Source organism: Drosophila grimshawi, unplaced genomic scaffold (assembly GCF_018153295.1).
Source record: "Drosophila grimshawi isolate 15287-2541.00 unplaced genomic scaffold, ASM1815329v1 contig_848, whole genome shotgun sequence".
Lineage (NCBI taxonomy): Eukaryota > Metazoa > Arthropoda > Insecta > Diptera > Drosophilidae > Drosophila > Drosophila grimshawi.
This window is the reverse complement of record NW_025063692.1, coordinates 8335744-8363468: the sequence shown is the minus strand read 5'-3', so window position 1 is coordinate 8363468 and position 27725 is coordinate 8335744. Positions and strand designations below refer to the sequence as shown.

General features: G+C 41.4%; 1 protein-coding gene across 1 annotated transcript; it reads right to left on the bottom strand.

The window, feature by feature from the left end:
• Positions 1-17: 17 nt before the first annotated feature.
• LOC6565701 (tyrosine-protein phosphatase 10D) lies at positions 18-20411 on the bottom strand. Its single transcript, XM_032738577.1, has 11 exons — positions 20336-20411; positions 18664-18972; positions 9160-9403; positions 8794-9081; positions 7068-7734; positions 6560-6999; positions 6059-6490; positions 3790-5966; positions 3166-3424; positions 2946-3074; positions 18-1351 (listed from the first exon to the last, which is right to left on the bottom strand). Exons 2-11 carry the CDS (start codon positions 18751-18753, stop codon positions 1320-1322), a joined length of 4758 nt encoding a protein of 1585 aa, XP_032594468.1. The 5' UTR covers positions 18754-18972; positions 20336-20411; the 3' UTR covers positions 18-1319.
• Between the last annotated feature and the right edge of the window lie 7314 nt (positions 20412-27725).

The following is a 27725-nucleotide window of genomic DNA, read 5'->3' as shown; positions in this document are numbered from 1 at the left end:
TAGAAAAACAATTTGAATGTCTTATTAGAATGTTTATTGTTCTTGTTTTGTGTTGCACTCTGTACGTTTTTTTCTTTCTTTGAATGCTATAATAAATGCTATATAATTATAATGACAATTTTAATGTTAACGTTGCTGTTGCTATTGTTGATTCAAGTAATGCATAGATTAATATTTATATATATACGAAAATTATTGCACTCTAAAAAAATGAGCATCGAGACTATTAAAGGAATTGGTTGACTATATGTAACTACAGTTAAATCCATTGATCATATGGCAAAAACGTAAGATATTTGTGTAGCCCCTATATACTAGACATATAACTCGTATATAAACCGTACGAAAAACATTCGAAACAACAATAGCAATAACAATATTCACAAATCCACAAATTTTTATCTAAATAAAAAAAAATATTTATATGTATAATTAAAAAAAAAAAATAATTAAATACAATTTGAAATTAGCTCCAAATAGATAATACACAAACGATATGTAAAAAGCTGCTAACGCTAGATAATACAAATACATATACAGGCACACATCATTTACAAAGTAAAAACATAATGATAAAAGCATAATATATATATAACATTCACATGTGTGTGTGTGTGTATAGTAGCTATACATGTATAGGAGCAAATTGTGTGTGTTTAAGCTTATAATAATGCAATACAATACAATAATATAATAGGTGTAAAAAAATAGAGTTGTTCCTTTATAAGTAAGAAGAATAGCTAAATTATAGCTAAACCTGAAACTTAATATTAAACGCTCTGTTGTTTTGGTCTAATTAGCGGCATTAACACGATTGGAGGCCCTATGGCAATCGAGGGGCGTGGGACGGAGGGCGGCGACGGCGGCGGCGGCGGCGAGTATTGTGCTCTCAACAAATGCGCGTCTCACTCACTCAGTCACTCGCTCGCTCGCTCTTTCTCCTTCTCTCTCCCTCGACTTGACTGGCTGCTGTTGTTGTTTCTTAATGCTTATGCCAAACTCGTAGACAAATCACATCCAGCACATCACAGGCAGATTTTTTTCTTTTTTTTTTTTCGTTAACATAACCATCTAGGTATATACATATGTGTGTGTGTTGTATATATGCATATGTATATATACTGTTAGCTTATTATAATGTCTTATAAAATATATGTATAAGTTTATAAATATCAGAAGCAAACAGCAACACGCTTTCATATATACTACTACTCCTCCTTCTTCTCCTTCCTTCCAATCTCTCTCTCTCTCTCTCTCTCTCTCTGTCAATCTCCCTTGCTGCTTTATATCTCACTCTAGTTTTGACCGCCTTTTGTTTATCAGATGCCTGTTTCGGCAATCCCTTCGTCATCTGTTTAAAGAAATTAAAATACAATTTAGTTAAGAATCTTTTATAGTTTACCAATTTTTTCTAAATACTTTTTTTTTTTTTGTTTTTCAAAATCATACACATTAATTTATTGTAAACATGCCCAGGGTTAGTTGTAAGCGTGTGTGTGGGTTGTGTGTGTGTATGTGTGTGTGTGGGTGGATTTTAGTATTAGTTTGGCTTTAAATTACACTACTCTACAAGTTACAAGTTGTGTTTATATACAATAATGTTAACTTTTGGCGTTTTTGTTGTTTAACTTCTTTTTTTTTTGTTTTTCTTTTGGTTTGTTAGCAAATGTTTGCAAAAAAAATGGACAACTACGTAGAATACACTACAAATAAATGCGATTGTAGTTGTTGCCATTGTTGCTGTTGCTTGGGGGTGCACTTTGTTGTTTGTTGTTGTTGTTGTTTATGGTACAAACCTAAAAGCGGACTCTTATCAATACCATCACCATCCTCATCCTCAGTGTCTGTGTCTGATTGAGTGCTAGTGCAAATGTTTGTTGTTGTTGGTGCTGCTGCTGCATGTTGTTGAACACATTGTTGTTGTTGCTGTTTTTGTAGCTGCTCCTGACTGCTGCTGGTTGAGCTGTTGCTGTTGCTGTTGCTACTGCTGCTGCTACTGCTCGCCGTGGACAAAGTGGCTGTTGTCTCATTGTTTAATGGCTGCTGATCATCATCATCGTCATCAACGTCAGGCTCATCATCATCTGCATCCCGGTCCAGCTGCTGCTGCTGCTGATGCTGCAGCTCCAGTTCCAGCTCTCTGTCCAGCTCCTCGGCGAGTGCCAGTGAGGCGCGCAGCGGCGGCGCTAGCAACTTGTTGCCTTCAGCCAGCGACTGCTTGGGGCGCTCTAAGTAAATTTTAGTCACTGAATTCGTGAGTTGCAAAAGTTTGTTGAAGGCAAAATTTTTGTTCATATTTGTTTTTTTTTTGGTTTTTTTTTTTTTTTGTTTGCAGCAGTTGAGAGCAGTTGTGTGTGAGGTGTTAGATAAGTGTGTGTGTGTGTGTGTACGTGTGTTTAATATACAATGTGTGTGTGTGTGTGTTGTGTGTGTGAAAAGAAAGAAGAAAATCATTAAATTATAACAATTATTTGGTTAGTGACAATCAAATTTATAAAAATTAAAAACAGCTGCACACCAAAAAGTTAAATGCACGTGTGTATTGTGTGTGTGTTGTTGTTGTTGTTCTCTATATATATATAACATATATATACAGTAGTTGCTCGCGAGTAAAGACTCTTCTAATTTGCCAATAATAATATCAAACAGTGTTAACAATTTTATAATGATTATTAATATCAATTTAGTTTTGAAAAGTAAACACATACTACAAATGATGATTCTTATTTCTGGTTTTCTTTTTCTTTTTTTTTTTTAGCGAGCGACCACTGTAGTTCTGTATAGTATAGTATAGAACTTTAGTACAGCGTTAGTTAACAGTGTCATTTAAAAGTAGCAGCAGCGACGGCTACGTTCACCAAACCAACGACAACTTGGAAGAGAGTGCGGGGGAAACACGAGTAGAAAGGGGTCTTAAGGAACGACATAAGTTCGATCCAACTTACCCTCGTAGCCATCATTCTCATGCAGCTCATGGGAATCGGCCAGCAGATGCTCCTTGCCCTCGAGAACCGCCAGCAGGCATTGATGTATGCACACATACTGCTGCTCCGTTTGCACCATGAATACGCGCTCTAAAATATGAGAGACAGAGAAAGTGGAAAGTTAGATAAACTGCTAATGATATATGTATATATATATTCTATATTCGAATTCAATGTATACCCTTGCGCATGGCAAACACAATGCCAAAGATATCCACATAGTCGGACTTATTGATGTGCTGCAGTATGCGGTCCAGCGCTATGAATGTGCCCGATCTGCCAACGCCGGCGCTGCAGTGCACAATGATGGGTCGCATATCTGTGCCGATGACGTCACGGAATGCGCGCACGAATCGCACCAGGGATTGTGGTGGCTCCGGCACACCAAAATCCGGCCAGGTCGTGAAATGAAAGTGTCGCATAATCCGCGATTCGCAATTCTATAAACAGCAGCAGCAGAGAAGTGCAAGAGAAAAATTCAAGTTAGTTCAATGTTAAGGAAATCAAGGATATGAAACCTAAAACTTAAATATTGATTGATAACACAGATAAAACAAATATTGATTGATGCACAGTAGATCAATCATATGTATGGATATATTATATATCAATTCGAGGTTTATATATTAAAAATATTATTATTATTCTCGAAAAGGGCAAATGTATCGCTAAAATGATCTTAACTTGATCTTGACCTGGAATGAATTTAGTGAATTAAAATCAAATATGTCTCAAAACGTTGGCCAAACTGTGTTGCTTCTAACTGCAGCAAGCTGAGTTGAGTTTGCTTCGCTCTGCTACTTACCCTGGAGACCATAAACTCGGCTATGGACCAGTCACGAAAATGCGTATCGGTGATCAGTTGCACTTTGATGTCACCGTAGAAGATGGGCACACGATCGATGGGCCAGTATTGGTCGCACTTTTCGCGTCCCTTCTCGAAGCAGCGCGTCAGCATGACAATCGCCCGGGAGTTGCTCTCCCAGCACATGCGCCAGAATTCCTCGCGCGTCGAGTGCAAGGGGCCCTGGGTGACAATGAATTCGCGTGGCGAATTGTGACCGGGCATATAGTTGGCATTGATATAGTCGGAGCCATCGTCATCGTCCACCGGTTGCAGCTTGAAGCGCGAATGATCGTACGGCAGAATGTTGGTGAAACGATTCTTGGGCCGATTGCAGGGCAGATCGGCAAAGCTGCACGCCTGTTCGCGACCCACATGCTTCAGCTCCTCGAACTCCTCGCTAAAACGGAAATCCGAATCGGCGGCCATCAGGCGATAATGTTCAGCAAAATCCTTCACATGAATGGGCCGATTGGGCACTATATAACCATCTGGCAGTGCAGTCAACTCATCCTGCATGCGAGCCACCTTATTGGCTGAACGTCGTATGCTCTGACACCGATAGCGATAGTAGCCCACAATGGCGATGATGCAGATCACAAATACAGCTATGGCGAGAGCGCTGGCCAGCCACAGGACATCGTCGCGATCTGTCGTTATTGGTTCACTGTACACCGTGTCCGTAAACTTATCCTCATCGGTGAAGGCGCGCACCTTGATCCGATATGTTGTAGCCGATTTGAGCGGGCCATTGCAGTAGCCGGGACGATGTTTGTCACAGCCGGCGCTGCCAATGGTGAAGTCCTCAACGCCGATGCTTTTTAGACGGCTGACGTTGCCAAAGGGATTATACGGTTCGATCGCCTGATACGGCAGCCACACTGTATACGATTGCACATCCTGCCAGCTGGGCATCTCCAATCCGGACGCATTCTTGCCCACATCCTCGGCCACAATGATCGTATAGCCGCGCACCATTCCATGCGCATTCGAAAAATAGCTCTGACGGAATCGTATCTGTATCGTTGTGCTGCTGTGCCCCATCTCGATGGGCATTATGTGGGACTGTGGTGATGGCGGCGCCAATATGGGCATCAGCTGGCGATGCTCACGCTCCAGCCCATAGCCATAGCCCAGCGCCGATTTGGCCTGTATGCGAAAGACATAGCTATTGCCGGGCACCAGGCCATCGATGCGTGCCTGTGTCGCATTTGGCGGCAGCTCATAGCTGCTGGCATCCGCCACATCGTCCACATTCTGGCAGCTGATGCGATAGTGCTCGATGGGACCGTGCCGCTCCTGGGCGGCCAGTTGCCACTCGAAGCTCATCTCGCCGGGCTGCACATCGTTTGGCTGGAAGTACTCGACGCGACCGGGCGCCGCTGGCAGCGTTTCATAGCTGGCCGAGATTGGTGCACTGGTGCGCATCATGGCGCTGCCCGGTTCGCTGCCCGCTCGCACCGAGACGGTGAATGTGTAATTGTGATACGGCTGCAGGCGCTGCAGCGTTAGCTGTGTTGCCGTCGTGTAATTCTGCAGCAGTACCGGCGCATCCTCATCGGGACTCAGATACTGCAGTTCAAAGTCGGCATATTCGCCGGCTGGCGGTGTCCAGCGCAACGTTATCTCTTTGGCGTCCAGCTGCGTCGCTTGCAGCTCGCCAATGGGCAGCGGATGCAATCGATACAGACGCTGTATGGGTAGACTGGCTACGCCCCCGCTCACCGTCCAAACGGTTATGTTGTAGAGACGGCCGGGCGTCAGACCCGTAAAGCTTAGCTTGCGCTCCGTATCATTGGCCAGCTTCTCCTTGTCCTTGATCAAAGGATCGCCCAGCGAGAAACGATAGATATCGAAACGGGTGCTCGACTCGGGCGTTGGCGTGTAGTTCAATATTATGCTATTGCTGGTCTCCTCCTGCTGCTGCGGCTGCGTCTGTGGCTGCTGGTGTTGATCGGCATCCTGCTGCTGGTCCATGGCACTCGAGATGAACACATCCGATTGGATGAGCGGCATCGTGCGCGTCGACAAATGCGTGGTGCCGGAGCGTATGGCATTAGAACTGGCCTGTACCTCGAACTTGTACTGTCGACCCGGCGCCAGATCATCAATGGGTATGCGTACGCTGGCCGAGCTGACTGTTTGTTGAAGAGAAAAAAACAAGCGGAAAAGTTCATCAGTCATGGTGGGGGTTGGGGAGGGGCATTCCAATTGGCATTGTTAGACTTACGATCTTCGGGCAGCTGTGTCACGTTCTTGTATTCGACCAACTGAGGCGCATCCGTCGACCACCATTTAATGGTATAGTAATCGACATGACCATCGGGTCGGGGCCACTCGAGCGTAAGATTGCGTGAATCGACCAGCGGCACCACATTCGACACGGGCTGCGGCGGCATCGTAATGTTCAGCTCCAACGGTGCGGGACTCTCGACGCCAAAGCTTAGGCTGTTCACCTGCACCAGATAACGTTCGCCATAGTGCATGTCCTCGATGCGCGCCTGGGGCTCGTGGACATTGGGCAGACGCTGCCAGGTGGAGGCATCTGTGCGATAACGCACAGCGTATTCATTGTAATCGCTGCCCTCCGGCGGCAGCCAATGCAACAGCACCAGATTTGTGTTCACCGTGCGCTGTGTGAGATTCCGTGGTGGTTTGGGAACTGCAATTTGAAGTGTGTTAAGTGATTGTTGCTGTTTGTGGATTGGTTTGATTGGATGACAAGACTCACAGACTGCCTGGAAATAGGAATGTGGCTCGCTGCGCATTTCATGACTGATCGCATAGACCTTGATCGCGTAGCCGGCGCCCGGATGCAAATACTTGATGGTCAGATTGGTGCGATTCGTGCTAATTGTGCGCTCCTCATTGGTCCCGTTGCGCTGATAGTGCACCTCGTAACGATCCTGCTGCGAATTGACATCACTCCGCCAGCTAATGTTCAGGCCCTGGGCAATGCTGCGCAGCTCCTGAATTATGGGCGCCGCTGGCCTTGTGTCGCGTGTGAGGCTGCTCCCATTCGAGCTGATGCCATTGGACAGGGCCTGCACTTCGATGTGGTAGCGTCGTCCCGGCAGCAATCCATCCAGCTTGTATTCCGTTTGCGCGGTTTGAACGTTTTGCGGCGTCGTTGCTGGTGTCGCCTCCGATCCATTGATCTTTTCATGGTAGCTTTTAATGGAAGAATGAAGAAGAAAAGATGAGTTACCGTATGCCAACTGATTGACTCGCTCACTTACCTAATGCGATAGCTATCCTGCTTGCCGGTCTCAGCTGGCTCCCAGGAGAGATACACCGCATTGCTGCGATCATCCAGATAGCCTCTCAGGCTCCTTACCGCACGCGGACGCAGTGTAATCTCAGCGGTCGCTGGCCAGGAATTCACATTGTCCGACATGGTCTTCACCACCACCTCGTAACTCTTGCCCGGCTCGAGCACTTCGGGGTAGTCAAAGTGCACGCTGCTCGCCTCGGTGCGTGGCACAGTGAATACCCGCCGCGATATCGATATCTGGAAGCCATCGTATTCACTGTACGTCCGAGGCGGCTCCCAACGCACCCGAAACGTGCCGGTTGTTGTGTAGTGCGGATCAAAGGTCACGTTCAGGGGTCGCTCCGGCACGGTTAGATAACGTGCCGTCGTCGGCACAGACGTCTCGTTCTCGGAGACGGTCTGCACAGAGATATTGTAGGCGCGACCCGGCACCAGACCCTTGAAGGCCGCCTGCGCGGGACCGGGTGGCTCACCCTCGCGCTCCACATACAGCACACTCTCGATGGCATCGTCCGGCGTGATTGAGACCTTGTAGTGGGTGTAGAGACCCGCCGGATATGGCGGCTGCCACAGCACCAGGAGCGTGGTCTCGTTGCGGAACCACACGATGAACTTGCCGGGCGTATTGGGCTCTGCATGGGACGTGGGTTGGGAGGAGTTACAAATTATGCTTTACTACGCTGGACAGCTAATGGTGTGCAGGACATTGTGACTGGGCTAATCGGTTTAGTGGGGTAAATATGGTGGAAGGGACGGGAAGTGTGACAGGGGAGTCATTTAGCACTGTTAATGGGGGAATTGACTTACAAATAGTACAAACACAACAGACAGCAACACCGAAATAAAGACGCAACACGCAAAGGCACAATGATCCCCAAGTCGATCGAACCAAGAACCACAATTCAAAACTTAAGCTAATTAAATAACAAACAAAATAAATAAATAATAATAATAATTGTGATAATGTGTTTTATAATGGCTGGTGTTAAAAAATGACTGTAAACAAAAGATTAAGGAGCTCGAAATGATATCACAGTTCCAAAGAAATTGAGTTTGGTGAACGCATTTTAAGATCGGGTGAACTCCATCGAACTACCATCACAAGATATAACAGCTTATAGTATTCGGAAGACAACAGACGGACTTGAATTAAATCTTACTAAGAGAAATCAAATAAAATTCTTGGGATATTGGTTTGTTTCCAGTTGGGGAGCACTGTGCAAGCGTTAAGATTAATTATTAGACGTTCAAATACTCGTTTACTTATTTATTAGCGCAACAACTGGGAGACAACAAAGTGAGAAGATTCTTAAAGTTACCTCTAACAAATACCTTGATCCGCAAGCAGCAATAAAAGTGTAAGGAAGAGAATGAGAGAGAGACAGAGACAGAGAGAAATGGGGGGAGAGAGAGAAAGTGTGTGTGTGAAGAAATTTGAGAGAAAGAGAGAGTTTCTGTTAGTAGACACCACAACCAATCTGGGGAAAATGTGTGTTTGGCGGGGGGACAGGCGTGGAAAGACCCTCACCCTTAATACACTTGAACCAAATTTGGATTAATATTAAGTTAAGATTAAAGGCTAAAGATGAATCGTTTACCAAAGAGTTGCGAGGATTTTTAAGGAACTGTATTAGTAGTTTAGAAATTGCAGCGACGATTGGGTTTGCGTGTGCCAGCGGGCCGGGACTTACTTGTGGTGAAATTGCGACTGGTGTAGGCGACCGACTCCTTGCCCTGGTAGATGGTATAGGCCTGCACCTGATACGTGCCGCCCGGTGTTAGTTCCTTGGCCGATAGCTGCAGCATATCGTTGCCATCTAGCAAGTAACTGCGATTGTATTCGCTATGCGACGGTTCCGTCAAACCCAAAACCTTAATCTTAAAGCTCGTATATTTGCCCATGCTGGGCGGCTTCCAGGTGATTAACGCACTCTTGCTGGAACGCAGCTGCACGCTGAGATTGTCGGGCGGATCGGGTGCTAAATGGTACAGACAGAGAGACAGAGAGTTAAAAACCGATTTCGATATTCAACACAATGCAGAATCAACTTTCTCACCTGTGGTTATATTCACCGTCCAGGTGAGTAGCTCGCGATGCGTCGAATTCGTGTAGTACAACCAAAAGTTGTATTCACTGCCAGGCAGCACTCGCGACAATTTGATATCCTGTCCGATTTCGCTGGCAGGAATTGTGGTATTCGGTTCGGGATAACCAAATGGCGGACTGTAGTCGATCCGATAGAAGGCATTGTCATTGCTGCTCGCATTCGGCACACTGATGACCAAATCGGCGCCATTTGCCTAAACAGAGAAAGAGAGATGGAAAATGTGGAAATAAGAGTTAGTTGATGAATTTTAGTTCGTTTAGCTATTGATGGTTTATTAAATGCTAGTTCCGTTGACCCAACAAATGGTTCCTAACTGTGCCGAGCCGTAACTGACCTATATTTTGAAATCGTTAAACTGTCTGTCGCTGCTGTTGCCACTGTCACTGTTTCCCAACCCATTAATCATAGCGATAAGACACACACACACACACACACACACACACATACACACACACACACACATACACACACACACACACACACACAAACAATAAACGATAACACTCATTTGTAGCTGTTGCATCTCCAAAAACAAATGTTGACTCACAATGTCAGGGCTGCAACGATTCCCTCAATCCAATTTGCCACCATTTACTATAGATAACGATAATGAGTTAAAATCATCGTATGAGTCATATATATTTGGCAATTGCGAAAAATTCTGCCATATCATAGATATATATCTGACTAATGTGCATAGTTATAGTACATACTATGACAGTCTATTGATGTGGACATTATCTAAGATCTCAGATTAGGTTGCCAAACACTACCTCAATAAAATGAAAATCTATTTATAATGTCGATTGTGTGACTGCCGTTATAAGCTGCTCGTAAACTCTTTTAGTGGGTATTATAATGATGTCATGTAATGTGTCACGCATCGAAGGAGCGTTCTTTTTTTCGACACCATCTATAGTATATATCTACATTAACTTTCCGGCTTACAAGTATAATAAAGATTCAAATGTTCAATCAAAACTAGTAAGAGTGCTTTAGCCAGAGACTATGACTAGGAGATAGGAGGTCCTAGACTCATGCCTTTACATACCACAGATCAAATTCATCGAATGTGTTGAATAATTAAATAGATATCAAATACTCAATCCCAGAGACACAATCGTTTGAAAATCAAATTTCAGTCATTATTTCATTTAAAGAATTGTTTACAATCAAATTTCAGTAATTACTTCATTTAAAGAATTGCTTGCAATCAAATTTCAGTTATTGGATCATTTAGAGAAATGTTTGCAATCACTACGAGGATCGCTTTAGGGCCAATTTTCGTTTCGGTTAGATATGCTGAAACTATCTATTGGAATTGGCCATCTAATTATCTTATAAAGCAGATCGCAGTATAATTTTAAATGCTAAAGTCGCAGTTTTAACGCAGGCCTTAGCGGGGAAGCGAAATCCGTTGAGATATGTGTGGCACAGATGGGAATTGCAATAACACGAAGTTTGCATAACATCAAGATTTTTTATTTATTTCTTCTGCCATTCAAAATGATAATGAAGCTTTGATTAGCGAATTTCATAAACATGACTAGTTAATTTAGTGTATTTAGCTTGTTAACTGATACGCGGATCTTCGGATCTGCGGATATTCATAGATGACGATTATCGCGAAAAGTGGCGCGCTCTCGGGCACGTGTTGTTGATAAAATAAAAGACATACGGAGAGAGAGAGAGAGAGAGAGAGAGAGAGAGATAGAGAGAGAGAGAGAGAGAGGGAGATGTAGTCAAAGGAAACTCATGTAGGTAATTTTCCCTCAAAAAGTAAATATATTGTGAATGAATTGAGTAGTTTCCCAAGCTTGAAGTAAGCGAACAGCAGCAAAGCGGAAAATTACAATGGAAAGCCGCAATTGATTTTTTTTTCAACTTTCAATATGAAATATAAATTGAGGCTCCATTCAAATTGTTCGCTGCACTTGCTGTTGTTGTTGTTGCATGTGACATGCAAACAATACAGCAAATACGGAAGTATATTTTTTAGATTTCCGATTTGATTGTGGGTGGTTTTTTCTATATTTATTTTTTTTGTTCAAGTCCCTTCCTAATTTGTCATTTAATCAAAGCTAATACGAGTTTAGAACGACCCATCACATGAATAATTTCCGTAAGCCAATTTAAATCGGCAATTTGCTTGACTAATGGAGCGCTGTGTTCGCCATAATTCGCCATAAGAATAACCCATTAAGAGACGATCATTTGAAAGGCATTAAAAGAAAAAAAACAGCTGCATAAATTGACAACAGTCACACAAAATGTGTGCCACAGCTGAATGTTTAAGGATGCCGCATATGGAAAGAAGAACTGAAGAACCAATTGATTGCAATTCTGCGAGGCATACAAATGACGCCTGTTTGCATATTGGTTGCATGTGCAGCACTTTTGGGAAAAGGTAGCTGAATCTTCGAATTAATCATACCAAATCTTTTTGAGTTACACAAATAAACTAGATAAAATCGAGCTTGTGCTCGGACAAAGCAAATAGACTCAGACTCTAGAGAATGCCAATAGATCGATGATATTTCCACTGTTTATGCTCTATTTACATACAGAGGTGCTAAACCCTATCGAGTGGCAATTGGCATATTAATTTGCATTGGCATGCGAAAACATTGAAAGCAACTCAAGATTCGATATTTGGATTTGGGATATTTTCAAGCTACATTTACAATTTGTACCCATGTCTGGGTGAGTGTGTGTAAAACGAAAGTATTTGAGTCAAATTCATATTTCATATTACTATTTATTTTGTGTGGCATTTGAGATATGAGAGTTGCGAGAGATGCACACATCCATATATACAAATACATAACAGACATATATATATATATTTATATATGTATATATATATATATATATATGTGTGGGCGACAGTTGGGGCTATTTATAAAGCACTTGCGATTGACATTGCGCACTTATCTGATCTGCAGTTGTTGCCGTAGTTGCTGCTGCTGCTGCTGCTGTTGTTGTTGTTTTCTTCACATTTGACTGTCTGTCTGCCTTTCACTTTCCGTTTTTGAATTTATTTTGTTTGGGTGCCTTCGAAGTACAGCGGGAAAGTTGTGCGACTGCACGCATGCATAGCAGTCAGCTTGTGTCAGTCAGCTTGGCGTTCAACTTAGCCCAGTTGTCAGCCGTTTGGCATTAACGAAGCTACGACCTTGTCCGCTCATTATAAATGCAATTGTCGCCTCGACGCGTCGCCCATGGACAATTGCAGCCAGCTGCAATTAGTTTTGTGCTTTGCAAATCAACAAAAACTGAATCTGAAAGACGAGGTCATGAACCAATCAAACGAACCCCAATATACTTGTATATATATTTATATATATATATATATATATATATATATATATATATCTGCATCACTCTTTCTCTCGCAACCCCCTCGCACACACACACACACACACACACAATAGTAAATTGCAAATGAAAAGAACCCAATGCCATAGTTGAATGATAACAATAATGATCTTGATCAGCATCATCATCATCATCGTTTTGGCAGAGGGGCTAAGTCGGTGCTTTAAATAATTCCATGACGTGTTGATTTCCTGACCATGCGGCGCTAAAAAAAAACTAAACAAAACATTTTTTAAACACCAACACAAAGAGCATCACATAATTCTCCCCATCTCTCACCCTCTCTCGATAGACAGAAAAAATAAACGCAGCTCAAATTAAAAGCACAAGCGAACATTTTTTGCGTTGAGCTGGCAAAAAACAAAAAAAAAAAAAAAAACAAATGCCAAAAAAAAAGCAAATAAACAAATGACAAAAGTTGAAAATATTGCCGAATATTGAATACTCTTAGTTAGCGAACAAAGTTTCAACAATAAATAGTCGCAGCAAATGAATGAATCGTGATAGAGACATTAGTTTAAGCAAATGATTTGTTTTGGGTAGATGTGTAATAAATTAGAATAATATTAGTAAGTGGCGATGTTTGTGGTTAAACTAACTCAAACAATGAAAAACAAAAATAACCTGTTCCATGTGCTGAAGATAATATCAAGCTGAGACACACTCAAATCGAATAGGGTATCTAGACAAAGAGTCGGCTGCATTAGTTGTAGGCACAACGGGCAGGTGCGCCATGTGGGTCGGCGGGTTGCCAGGCGTCGGGGGGAAGTGGGCCGGTCGCTTGAGCCATGTGTGCCGTGTGTGTTGTGTGTGTTGTGTTTTGTGTGTGATTTATAAAGCGCTGTTGGTTTTTGCTAATTATTTATATGGCAGCTGCCGAAACCAGTTAGGTGAGCTCCATGTTTTATTTATTTAGTCTTTTTTTTTCAACTTTTATTAAATCACTTATTTTTTTGTAGTTTGTATTTTTCATATTCGGTATTCAATAAACAAATTTTGCATTGGTATTTGGCATGTGAATGTAAATGTGAATGTGAGTAAATGAATAATTTGCAGTTGAATTCGTGCGACTAAAAGCCCAAAGACCAACAACAAACAACCAAACTGTTCAGCGTTTAGTTTTCTTTTTGACTTGGCCCAGTTATTTTGCGCCATACATTTACAAAGTGATCGTGGAGCGGGGGATGGATGGTGGGGGGGGGGGGGGGGGTCGTCGATGTTGTGGTATGATAATGTTGCGAGCGTGTTTGCAACACGTTGATAAGAATTGATATGCATATATATATATATATTCGTATAATCTTGTTAAAGCTTCAGATATGCAACTTGATATGCACGTTTCATGCTAAAAAAAAAAACTCTGATAAGGAATACGAATAGAATTCGTTGCAATCATTTGAAATCTGCTTAGAGGGTATCCATCGTCGGGTCAAGTGTTCCAGTGTACACTTGTCGTAAAAGGTCGTTGCAATTAACATTAATTAATGCAGCGCATTAGGCAGATTACATTATAAGTATAATATCTAGATATATGCATCTGTATATATATATATATATATATATATCTATGATCCGATCTGTCGACAGCTAACTGCCCGATACAATTGCAATTATAAAACACAGCCTCAACCTCATCCACAACCACATCCAAGTGTTTGGTTTGGCGCAACGCAATTGGCCAATTAACTGCTGCTGGCCATTTATGTATTAGGCCCAATTTGTGGTTAATTAAGCAAGGCAATCATAGCAAAGTCCATAACTGAATGAACACTGCAGCACTGGGTAGGTTCAAGGCTGTGCGAGGGGTCTGAGTTGAGCATTAACAGAAGCGCCACTGATGACCTCTGCGTAGCAACCCGTGTAGATAGTTGCCAGAGATAAAAAATAGGTTAAGATTACAAATCGTTGATATTGTTAATTAATGCTTGATAGCTTTAAGCTTATATAAGATTACACATACTTAAATACGAGACGGGGGTTTGATTATAATATGATATCGATAGTTGGAACAATCACTTAACTTAACGCAGCTTTCGAATATCTACCTGGCACTGAGCATGTGTGTTCCGGATTCGAAATAGTTGCAAAGTTTTTAATAAGTACAAAACTGATGTCAGTGTAGGCCAATGGCCCACAAAACATTTTGCTCGGTGGCAGCTCTTTCGGAGAGCAACTCTAGGAACAAAAAAGACAGAAAAAGAAAATAGAAGGAAACTGATGTTCTTTAGTTTACACGACTTTACTCAGCACTCGCTGCCTGACAGCAGAAATAATTTGCCGCTAAATGGTGGGCTATTTTTAAAAGGGCACTACATCAAGTGCTGCCGGATAGTTGCATGCCGCAAGCAGACACACACACACAAACACACATGTGTCTACTCCAGTCTAGGCGGAACAAAACGAGGTTGCTCGACCAGCTGATACTCTGCACTCTGCACTTTGATAGCAACCGATATTAGACTTGAGTCAGTCGACCGGCGGCGACTATCTGCTATTCGTTTATGTAAATTGTATTCGAATTCGCATACCACGTTAACAGATAAGGAGATAGCAAAAGAAATTGAGCAAAAACAGCTGACCGGCAGAACATAAACTGAATGATTTAACGCAAGCGACTTGTCAACCCATTTTGGGGCCACTTTTTATTTGAACAGTGAGGCAGCGGCCACCCTCTCGGTCCAAACAAGGCACAGCCTCAGCCTGCATACCAATTAGTAGGCGATACAACGATTCTCTCTGAACCTTCCTCCTCCCCACCCCACACGCCTTTTTCTACGGCACTGCATTCGAATAAACAATAAACAATAAACAAAAACCAAAAAGAGCCGAGTACAAAACTGAAGTTTCGGTATAAAAAAAAAGAAGAAAACAGAAGAGTGTGAGGGGGATGTGGAAGGGGGTGGGGGGAGGGGCTTAAGCAAGTAACCCGCTGCCCGACTGCGGTTTAATTAATTAAAATTAGATCAGGCGATCGGCGGCAAGTGCATCAAGCAAAACAAGTTTATATTAAAACCGAAAGGCCGAAAAAACGAAACAATTAATAGTAATAAAAAATGGAAATAATATTTTCGAAATTAACACTTTAAATTAGAGCAATAAAATTATAAACAACTAGCGACAAATATAATTGGCAATAGAAATACCCTGCAAACTTAGTTAAATAAGGAGAAAAGTTAGGATATGAGATCATCAGGTATCAAGTATCATTTGATACCCATCAGTTAAACTGCGCGTTAAGTTTAGCACAGCTTGGCAACCAGTTGGCTTTATATACGCTATACCCATTCAAAATGTGTAAGAAGGGTATAATGACTTGGTGCAAACATATGTAACAGGCAGAATGAAACATCTCCGGCCCGAGTTGCTGATTAAGTCAGAGACTAAAAGAACTAGATATTTCAAATATTTCAAATTTAAAATATAAATTCCCGTATACTCCGTGCAGATCAAGTATATTTCAATTTATCGATAACTTCGATATCACACGCACACACACACATCTAAAAGGATGCAATTTCAGTTCGGGCTTGTGAATAAAAAAAAGTGCAGCCATTGATTTCTTTTACTCTTCATAAGAAATGAAAGCACTTGCATACCTGCTTACATTTGGGTGTGCAAAACTTTTTCAATGGAAATTTAGCAATGCAAGTGGAATATATTTAAGAGCTAGATTCAGGGTATCTCGTAGCAGTCAGTATGACAACCCTTGTGTGCTTTCAATTTACAGATAGCGGCAACAATGTAAGAGCTAATGGTTAAAATTGAGCGATTGGTGGGGACGGGGAGGGGGCATGATGCTGGCTGGGTTTGAGGTTGGGGAGTTATGTGTTTTTGTCGTCTATCGGTCCAAAGCGTGCGCCTTATTAAATTGAGAATGGTCTGAACTTTCTGCGCCAATTGCAGAAAAGTCGGCGCAATGCGTTTGATCTGTGATTATACCAAATGTAATGCGCCTAATTGGTATAAATGCCAAGCGGCCAGCGATTGTTACCAGCAGCAGCATTTACATATCTTCCAAAAAAATGTAACCAAAAAACACAATCAAATTTCATGCGCTGATGTCATTGGTGATTTTTGTGTTTATTTTTTTGATGGGACGCTTAATAAAATACGAGTCTAACGTGAATACTTGCAAATTAGTCAGTAATCGAGTGGCAAAAGTATCGAGTACTCGAGTGCGTCGAGTTCAGTGGGAAAATGCCGGCACGTAATTATCTCGTTCGTAGCATTTGATATTATGATTAAGTCAAGGCAAGATTCTCTTTGTGTTGTTGTTGTTGTTGTTATTTGTATACTACGTTGTCTTGTTCTTCATCTGAAATTATTATCTGGTTGTTGTTGTTGGTGCTGCTGCTGCTGCTGCTGCTCACTTGGCACGTGAGCCCGGAGACGAAACAGTCAGCAGCGGCCGCATTCCGAGTGACTTTAATTGGCAACTGCAAAACCGACTTTGCGACAATCTTTCTCTGTTATTCAAGTTTTTTGGCTTTGTATAATTGTCTTACTATTATTATTAAGTGTTTATTTTTTTTTTCTTAAAGAGATAGCCAGCGCTAGAGTTGGAGTAAGAAACAAATTGATTAGTTTAAGAATAGGACAGATTTGTAGCCAGCTAAAAGAGCAGCCACAGTGGGCCACACATCGAGAGAAGCCATCAACCTTGAGCAATTCTTCAGTATATATATATATATATACATATGTATGAATGTGTGAATGTATGTGTGTGAATATATCTGGTTTCTGTTTCATTCGTTTCTCGAGTTATCTGTCTTCTCATCTTTTTTTTGTAATATACCCTACGACAATGAGGTAGTCTGCGTTTTTTACGTCTCTAAAAATATATAGCTTGAGTCGAAACAGCAATTAAGTGGAGCGTTTTGAAGGGTATTTAAACGTCGGCTACCCAATAAGAATGATAGCTGCTCTTACTGGTTTATTCATCTTCTTGTTGTTTGTCTGTTGTATTTAGTTGTACGCAAATTGAAACGAGTTTTATTCAAAAGTAAACACAAAAATAAAATAAATTAAAAAGAATCTATCATGAATTGTTATTCAAAAGAAATGTGTTTGAGTGAATGACATTTACGAAACGGATTCAAAAACAATGTATTCAAATCGAAACTGAACAATACAAAAAATACATATACAATTATATATACGAGTATATACTAATATTAGAACGAGTTCTCGGTGCACTTTAATCGACTGCAGGCGCATTATGGAGTTACGGAATCGTGGGTTTAACCCCCATTTAGTCAAAACTGAAAACAATACGAATGCGAAAAAAAACAACAGACAGAAAACCGGCCGAGCGACTTAGCGAGGAGAGATTAAAATGTTTATAACACAATTAAAAATAAAATAATCATGCAAATTCAGCAACGAGTGCGCACTGCCTGCCTAGCGTCGACCCATAATGTGAGCGGGGAGTTCCCCGCGTTAATTTGCATTGTTGTAATTTGTAATTTGGAATACTGTAGGTGGCAGAGGGAGAGAGGAAGCTGTGCCGATTGAGACGCAGTAAATCCCCCAATCGAAATGCATCATATAAATATATATATGTATATATATATGTACATAAAAAAATTGCAACATTTGGTGTTTTATGAGTGCAGCGACAGGTTCATTCCAGTTAAAGAGGGCGTGGGAAGGCGTAGCAGGGTAGGAGAAGGAGCAGTTGGGGAGGCAGAGGCTGCAATTGTTTACTTGATCGAAATTTGAAACGGAAAACGTGAATTGGAATAGATGGCAATAGAATAGTGCAACTATGCCGCATCCTCCCTCTCTCTCTCTCTCTCCATCTCTCTATATCCCTAGCAACCAGTCCTAATGAGCTGTATTCCAAGAATTTCTTTTAACTACACACATTTGATTGGTAAATTTGTGACCGAAACACGCATACCCTGTAAATCATAAATCTATACAGTGAGCTATTTATCTATTGCAACTGAAGATATACTACATATTTATTAAGCTTGATCTTAATAAGCCAAACTATTGAGTGATCACTGTAGGTGCACAACCTCTAAACTTCAGCAAGCCCAAACAAAAAGAAAAAAACAACAATCAACTTACCTGTGGCCAGAATATTGTTAAAATGCTAAAAGCAAGCAGAATTTGTTGTTGCTGCTGCTGCGTCTTCTTCTTCTTCTGCTCCTGCTTCATGGCGCTGGCCTTTGCTGCGAGTACAGTGGTAGCCCAAATTGTTGTCTATTGTGGCTTTTTGGTGCTCTTCGTCGTTTTTGTTATAACATCATTTGTCAGTCTCTGTATGTGTTTGTGTAAATATCACTCTCTCGATAGGACGTCACTTAATTAATATTGCACTTGTTTACAGCGGGTAACAGCGACGTTGACGTTGGCGTTGGTAGCGACGTTCGTTTTCTGCAGAGGGAAAAAAAGATGCGTCGCGCCCATGCTTGTTACAAATTGTTGTTGTCTGCTGTTAGTTGTTGTTTTTTTTTTTGGTATTTGTTTTGCAATTCGAGGAATATCCAATGTACAAATGCATTTTATGACCAAACAAAATTATAACGGCACTCTCACACTGCCGCTGCTGCTCTCTCTAACTCTCTCAAACAAACCAACCAAAAGAGTGTAATGTGCAAAACCGAGAGAGAGCGAGAGAGCACGCGAGCGAGCAACAAGCGAAAGCGTCGCAGGTAGAAAGCAAACGAATGGACGGAAAAACCGAGACTGCGACAGCGACGACTGTCTGACTACCAGCCTGCTTGAGGCGTATGGTAGTGCAAGCGAGAGGCACGCACAAGTGCGTGTGCGTGTGAGTAAGTCTGCATGTGCATACAAATGCAGGCCTATGCATGCATGCGTGTGTGAGTGTGTGGGGACGGCGTGTAATAACGGCGCTTTACAACCGACGCAGTTGCTGCACTGTTGTTGTTGCTGCTGCTGTTACTGCGCTGCTGGTGCTGGCTGCATTACGAAATAACTGCGCGTCCGCCATGACAATTACTAAGCAATTGTTGTTGCTATAGCTGTTCTTCAATTATTGCACCCCCATTTTTGTGCACTGCACAAGTAATTATATTAATGCTAATTGCACGCATTTATTTCAACAACAACAACAGACACTGTCGCCGCCCTTTCCACGCACACAGACACACACATACAAGAAGTGATGACAGCGGCGGCGCGACGGCAACAGCGACCGCGACAGCGACGTCATCTGCCCACAAAAAAAAAATCACTTGTAATTGTTGCTGTTGTTTTTGTTGCTGCTGCTTGCTTCTTTTTCTGCTGCTGCTGCTGCATCAATTAATACACTCGTCACGTTTTGTGTTGACGTTTTTAGTATAAAGTATGTTTTTTTTTCCTTCATTTTGGTGAAATTTTAATGGCCGTCGCACTGCTTTATATATATATTTATATAGATGTATACATATATTTATATATATCTATATATATGTAGACATTAACTTATACATATGCATATTCGCGAACTCTAAGCAAATACAACTAATACAGGTAACACGCATTAATTCAGGCAACAACAGAAGCAGCAACAGCGATTTGTAAACACAGCGCAACAAAAACAAAACGAGAAAAAAAAACAAAAAAAATATAACCGTACACAATGTGTAGGAGAGAGAGAGAGAGGGAGAGCGCCTTTTCCTTACTCTCCTCTCTCTCTATATGTATGTATTTATTGCTTTAATTGTTAAATGAAACATTAATGAATAACATTTGAAATTGGCATGGGGCTGAGCTAGCGCCAAAAACAACTAACCGAAAACGGGGCTCAGCAAATCGAAAATTTAACACATTTTCGTTACAAACACAATAACATGAAGCGCGGCAGCGACAATAACCGAACCGCACGAAGAAGCGTATAAAAATGAACAAAACAAGTGGATAATAAAACAACAAAAACAGTGCATCCAGCAACACTTGAGTGCGCTGCGCAGCGCTGCTTTGCTTAATCGATATATCGCTATTACTTATCGAAGAGCCTCCATATTGCTGGTATTTATCGCATGCGTTGACCATTCACAGCTTAACGCTGCGCAAGCGCCATCTAACGCTAAGTTCCCGTGCATACCGCTTGCTACAATTCAAATTTCACTTGAATTGTGAACCAATATGTGTAGTTTTCCTATTTGCAAAAGTCTACGAAGAGTTTCACAACAGCATTAGCTCAATTTCAATTAGGTTTGGTTTTTATACCCTTACGGGAGTATTATAATTTATCGTGGAGTCATCTGCAGCGCCATCTGATGTTCAATTCGTGCGCCCACCGTTTGCTTTAAGTTAAATTTAATTTTTTAATGTGCATTGGAATAAACAGATTTTTTGCAGATTTCGCTCGACTCGACGCTCCACTTGGCCAGGAAACACTAGGCATCTATGCAAATATGGCAACTACTTAAACTTGGTTAGCAAAGTTCGCATAAAAGAGGAAATATAACAAAGAACATGGGCAGTTTCAACTTTCGCATTTGCGTTTGTCTGAACGGAATTGAAAACGGAACCGGAACCGGAACCGGAAGCGGGACCTGAAATGAGCATTGCAAGCTTGGCAAACCAAAGAAAAATGTGTTGCAAATCAAGTTGCACTCTGAGAGTAAGCAAGCACAAAATAGTTTTAATGTTTGAGATATATTTAATTCTATGTATTTTCAAATGTATGGCTTGGATGGTTATAGTTATCATTCTAAAATATATTTAGTTCTTGGCATTTATAATATTTGTTGTGTTCTCAGGTAAAATGTCAGACGCAACAATGGGCAATTTCAAAATAGTATTTGCGCGCCCGTTTCAACTCAACAGCTGCATTGTGCTGGAATCGATAGTACGTATCGATACGATAATTGATGAGCTGCAAAAGCAAAAAAAATACCGATTCATGTGGCGCCAAATGTGCATTCAAATGAAAATAACTCAAATTGAGAAGCAAGGATTTTATTATCGGAAAACCGAAAGTTATCGGAGAACTTTATATCCCCTTATTTCTTTCATCAAGCCGGTTATTCAGCATTTGAGAATCTTCTACTTTTATCAAGTAAGTAGAAGCTCGACTAAGAGAACCACTAACAAAACCAAATAAGCAGTGCCACACTACCCACTTAGTTGGCTGCCACGCTGAAACTAATCGTTGAGAATGTTGCGAACGCGAAACACAGCACGAAGCAAGAACTCCCAGTCAGTGAGAAACGACAAGCGCGGCGACCACTCGGCTCGACAGCCGAACGCCTGTTGGTCGATAGGAGAGGGGAGTGCAGTGTGACTGATCTATGTAGGCTAGTGCTTGAGCCCATCTGTTATATGCATTATGCATAATTAAATGAAAAAAATATATGCACTGCAGAATACACGCACACACACACACACACGCACACAGTGAGCCTAACTGGCTCACTTCGATTATCATGCTGTCCCCTTCTCACATATGGAAATTACTAATACTAATGAAATCAATATTAGAATACACTTTGGGTCTTAACTTTGGGGTTACTAATTCGATCTTAATGACATTTCGACAGTTAATATATGATATGCCCGCGTATATCACGTATTAAAATTGGGACTCGACACTACGAAATATACTAGAAATGCACGTGATCAGAGGATTATTTCTTTATAGCAAGAGTATACACACCTGGACACTAAAATATAAAATAGTCAATAATAATTTAAGAGAAACAAATTTATAAATAACTAAATCTCATGGCCAAAATACATTTTTTATAAAATGTGTAAGAAAACTTTAATTTATTAATCGATTTTATTTGAATTTCATTTGAGTTTATTCGTTATAATAAAAGCTTAACTGATCTATTAAATAATATAATATAATCAAAATATATAAAGGATAGCAGATAGAGCGTAAGCTCTAAGATCAAGGATAATTAACAATTGCATAGCCACATTAATTGGACGGTCTCAGAACTTATCTACCAATGCTCCTAAGTCAACAAAAATAAAAAAAAAACCTTGAAAACCACGCAGGATTAAAAACTTCATCAGTAGGGTTCCCTTGGATAGAACAGAAAATATTAAGATGGGGGTCTTGACAAAATAAAATCAACTAGGTATGCACATGGAATACAGGAATTTATATTTTTTATAAGCTTATATCGGGTGTAGATATACATATGTATTTTATGGGATCGGAGATGCTTCCTTCTGCCTATTTCATACTTTGCCACAATGTTATTGGATTTGGGGCACAAAAAGGAATTAAGGTCATCCCTGGCAAATTATTACCTTTTGTTATGTAAGTGCTTCTAAGTAGTATTCTTGCATCTTTTCTTATCTGCAAAATCAGTCAGAATCGGTTAGATCGAACCACTTTATCATATAGCTGTCTTAGCTATAATATTTTTATATATGTAATATAATTTACTATATTTATATAATTATATAATTTATTCTTATATATACTTTTATTTCAAATGTTTTTTTTTTGTCGGCGAAAAGTTGCAACAAAAATCGATTAAGCAATTAAAAATTGAAAACTCAAATATCTTTTGTAGTTTGAAAATATTTACAGGGCATGTGGTAGTCGAGCATTTAGTGTGTGTGTGTGTGTGTGAGTGTTGTGGTTGCTGTTGTTGTCGTTGTTGCTTGTTAACTGTCATGTTAATTCCTTCGTAATACGCGTGTTCATTATGTTAAACACTTAACTTAACGAGATGTCTGTGTGTGTGTGCCTGTGTGTGCGTGTGTGTGTGCCTGTGTGTGTGTGTGTGCGTGTGTATAAGTGATGCTCTGCAAACAATACATAGACAAAAGTGTGCTACACACTAATTAGTATTGTATGCGATTCATAATGATAACAGAAATGAAAACACACACGTTTGTCTGTGTGTGTGTGAGTGAAGCTGTAGCTGATGGCAAGATGGAGACAGAGTGACAGAGACAGAGACAGAGAGAGAGAGAGAGAGAGAGGGGGGGAATGGATTGCTGTGCTTGTTGAGTTTGTTGGCAGCTTTTGGCAGTTGGTTTTGTTGTTGGCGTTTTTTAGTTGTTATGCATATGATTGCCTGTGCTTTTGACTGTCGCTGCCGCGTTGTCTTCACTGTGGCACGTCTACGCCCTGCGCCTGTGGCGCTTTCTAATGCCCAAGTGTTGCTTGCCAGGCACACACACACACACACCCACATCTGGCAATTATTTACACACCAACACACACACACATAGAGACAGTCATCTTCTTCGTCGTCGTCGCAGCATTTGATCCTCGCAGGATGCCTTGTCATGTTTTCATTATGCTCATGTGTCTAAACAATTATCCTGCAGGCATAATTATGTTTGACGTTTATAAGCTTTGACACTTTCGGTTTTCGCCAACATGTCTAACACACACACACACACACACACACACACACACACACACACACACAGACACACACTCGCATGAAAATGCTTCTCGGAATGCTGTCGCAAGTCTGTAAAATGTGCGCTTATTGAAATGATTACAACTAATTATCTTTTCTTGATATACATGCATGTGTTTCTCTGTGTGTGTGTGTGTGTGTGTGTGTGTGAATTTATATATATGGAATACTTACAGGCATAAGAATCGAGCGCCTACCCCTCCTCACAAAGCTCCCCTTGCCCATTGCCCAGCCTTGAGTTGAAAAATTACGGGGCCTGGCCGAAACTTATTTTGGCGTAAAATTGAAAAATTCTTTGGGTAGAAGGAATTAAGTACAAGCGGAATTCTTTTTTTTTCTTCTCTCGTTGATATACGCTTGCAGCGGGTATTGTGAATATGCCATGAAACCGCCTAATAAATTGAACTCCCCGTTTATGTTTAGAATTTAACTTTCATTGATTTTATGTAGTGAATCAAAAACATTTTTGACTGAATGGAACTTCAGAATTATTGATAGTTTTGGGGGCTAACTACAACATTAACGGTTTTCATTAGAATCGAATACGATTTTAGAGTGAATTGAGCACTTGCAATGCATCCAATATTCGTTTTAGAGTATTCAAACTTCTGTTGAATTTTCTGCTCGCTTTTTTTTTTCTCGCTTGTTTCGAGTTCTTTGTCTTTGCTGCTGGCTTCTTTTTTGGGTGCTGGGCTGCTGGCTCATCCTGTCGCCCCCCCAACCCCCCAACCCACACCAGTTCACTTCTTCCTCATGCTGCTGGCTTTATTTTATTATGCAAGAAACAAAAGTTTCATTTGTTTGTAACGCTTCTCGTTCAGCAGGAACCATCAATCATTCGCCGTGTTGTGCGACGTCTTTCAGGACGACAACCAGCACTAAGAATGGAGGGGAAGAGAGAGGGGGGGCGGATGGGAGCTAGGCATGTGGGTGGCTGTGAAAAGCAAAAAAATGTTTCATTTTCACACACTAAACAAATTGCAAGCGAGTGGGGCAAAACGGGGGGCGCTGTGTGGAGTAGGGTTGGGGTTAGTCATCCTTCTGCCTGCCACTTGCCACGTGCTGCCTGCCACGTGCTGCTGCTGCGTGTCGCTTGCTGCTTTCTGCTTGCTGCTTGCTGCTTGCTGCGTTCGGTGTCTTGAGTGTCCTGTGCCGCATTCCTTTCATCTGCCTCTTGCTGCTCTGACAAATAGTTTCGCCGTAATATGTTGCAACTCTTTCTGTGCCTTTCTGTGCCCTCTTGCCGTGGGGCAGATCAGCAGCCACTTGCAACTTGAGTTCACACGAATCGGATGTACTCTGCGTGGCATGATATGGACTCAATTGCGATATCAGCAAACAAACACTTCTCGCTCTTCACTTGCCCATGCTGCTGTCGAACTTAACTAGCAGTTTCAATTTTCCTTTGGTTTTCCCTGCTGGCCGATGGCAACCCTGCAAAGCTAATACTTAACATGCCACAACGCTTTGATGTTGCGACTTTGAGTTTAATCTTAGCAGGAAGATAAACCCTAAACTGATCCAACTTCTGCAGTTAACATCATGAACTTGGAATATGAGCAATCATTTTGGTAGATGTGCTTCTCGTTGAGAGTTATTCGCTGAAAAGATATGCACTGCAAATTGTGTGGCATGCGGAATGTGTTGGCGCACAATGAGTCCATTCATTATCCGTATTCATTTGCATTCACTTTTAGTTCAGTTGAACGCATTCACCTTGTCAAACATTTGACCTTTAAAACTGCGATGTCTGCTGCTTTTCAAGGGTTTAGCAATTCATTTTGCAACTAATAGTAGACATGCCAGCCCCATTCCCCACCAGATCCCACACCCCCTAGCTTGCCCCTTAGCTCCCCGCACAGCTCGACACTTGAGTCATGCAACTGAAATTTATAGAGGCACATTAAACTTTTAAATGATAAATTGCTGAATATAATTTACGTAACGCACAACTTTACCCTGCCGCCCTCCTCCCTCTCAGCCACCTCAGTCCCTACACAGACAGACGAACAACCAGCCAAATGAGCGAGCATTGGCAGCAGCTTAAAAAGGTGGAGCTGGGGGTTTTTTGGTGGGGAAGGGGCATGAATGGTTAAGGGGCTGTGGATGTGATGCGGGAGTTTCGTGGCAGTCAAGTTAATAACTCTTTCGTCTGCCACTTTCTTTGTATTTATGTGTGACTGACTGTGTGTGTGTGTGTGTGTGTGTGTTTGTGTGTGTGTGTGTGTGTGTGTGTGTGTGTGTGTGTGTGTGTGTGTGTGTGTGTGTGTGTGTGTGTGTGTGTGTGTGTGTGGCTTGTTATTGTTGTTTGCTGGCTGGCTTAGCTGTTTAATATGCACGCAATGTCGGCGTAAATGTTTGTTGATTAGTGTGTCCTTTAGTCCTTAGTTTTTAGTGGCTTTCGATGCCAAACAAAACTGATGACTGACGACGCTGTGCGATGAATGCGTGACACGAAACGACACGAAACACTACACGACACGACTTTTGCATGAACTAACAACCAGATGAATGTACTTATTTTTTGTATTTATTTATTTAATATTATTTTGCCTACTCCAATTTAAATAAATATTTATGTGTTGAAAATATATTTTATAAATTAATTTCATGACAGCCCCAACATCATGTTTATTTAAGGATATGTTTATCCGTTGTATTTAATTTTAATTCTTATTTAAAGTTTGGCACTGATTTCATCAGTGACAACTTGAAAAAGACTACATAATATTAGTTTTAACTTGATTTATATTATAATTACAAGATCATATAAATATTTATACATATATGTGTATCACTCATACTAATATATACTACTTATATATATATATATATACTTACTCATATATATATTTGATATATCATATTTTAAATTGATTTAATTTGTTGAATTATTAAAATAAGTGCTTAGTGCGTGACTTAAACCAATCACGATGCACGCACATCTCTAGCGACAAGCTGACAATCCAACGTCAACTCACGACTCACGATGCACGACTCACGATTGACGAATGCGTCTCGCTCGACAGGCAGCAAGGCAGGGAGAGATGGAGTGTGGCAGAATGCCTTCTAGCGGAGTGTACACTGCACACTGTGCGAATGGAAGTGGGAGTGGAAGTGGGTGTGGGAGGGGGTGGGTTGGGCTGTCTAGCTGGCAGGCACTTCATATTCATGCTCATTGACAGCACGCTAACGGCATATAAATTGACAGGCGAGCGGCAAAAGTCCTTGTTGCTGTACCTCTTCCTGTTTCACATCCTGTTGCTACTCGTACAGTATTACATCTATTATTGGCTGCCACTCGACTATTACCGACCCGCTCGCACCCATACACATTCAAGTTGTGCGTTTCCTTTCACATACCCTACGAAACTGTACACAACTGTCAGTTGTCTCTGCTACTCTGTGCGTTAAGTGAGCCTATTATTAATATTGTGCACATAAATCTAATTGTTGTTAATCATTGATTGCTTTTTTGTTAGTTTCTCACAGTTGTCAGCTTTGTGTTTTTTTTCCATTTTCTTTAGAGTATCTACTAGTCGGGGTTGCTCTGCTGTGGTACTCATCTGTACTCTTGTTTTGTCTGAGTGTTGTGCTTGTCGGCATATCCTTTTGTTGTTGCTTTTGTTGTTTGTGTTTGTGTTGCTTTTCTGCATTTTCATTTTCAATTACAAATGACACAAGTGTCTCACGCTCCAGTTTCCTTCGTACCTCGAACCTCATCCGCATCCACATCCGCATCCGCATTCGCATTCGCATTCGCAAACCCTGCTCAAGTGT

What these genes read in the sequence shown, in the direction of transcription:
- LOC6565701 (XM_032738577.1), bottom strand. Translation starts at nt 18,753, where the DNA reads ATGAAGCAGGAGCAGAAGAAGAAGAAGACGCAGCAGCAGCAACAACAA. An exon ending in GACGGTGAATATAACCACAG is followed by an intron (nt 9,082 to 9,159) that starts GTGAGAAAGTTG and finishes TGTACCATTTAG; the next exon opens with CACCCGATCCGCCCGACAAT. An exon ending in CAGGATAGCTATCGCATTAG is followed by an intron (nt 7,000 to 7,067) that starts GTAAGTGAGCGA and finishes TTCCATTAAAAG; the next exon opens with CTACCATGAAAAGATCAATG.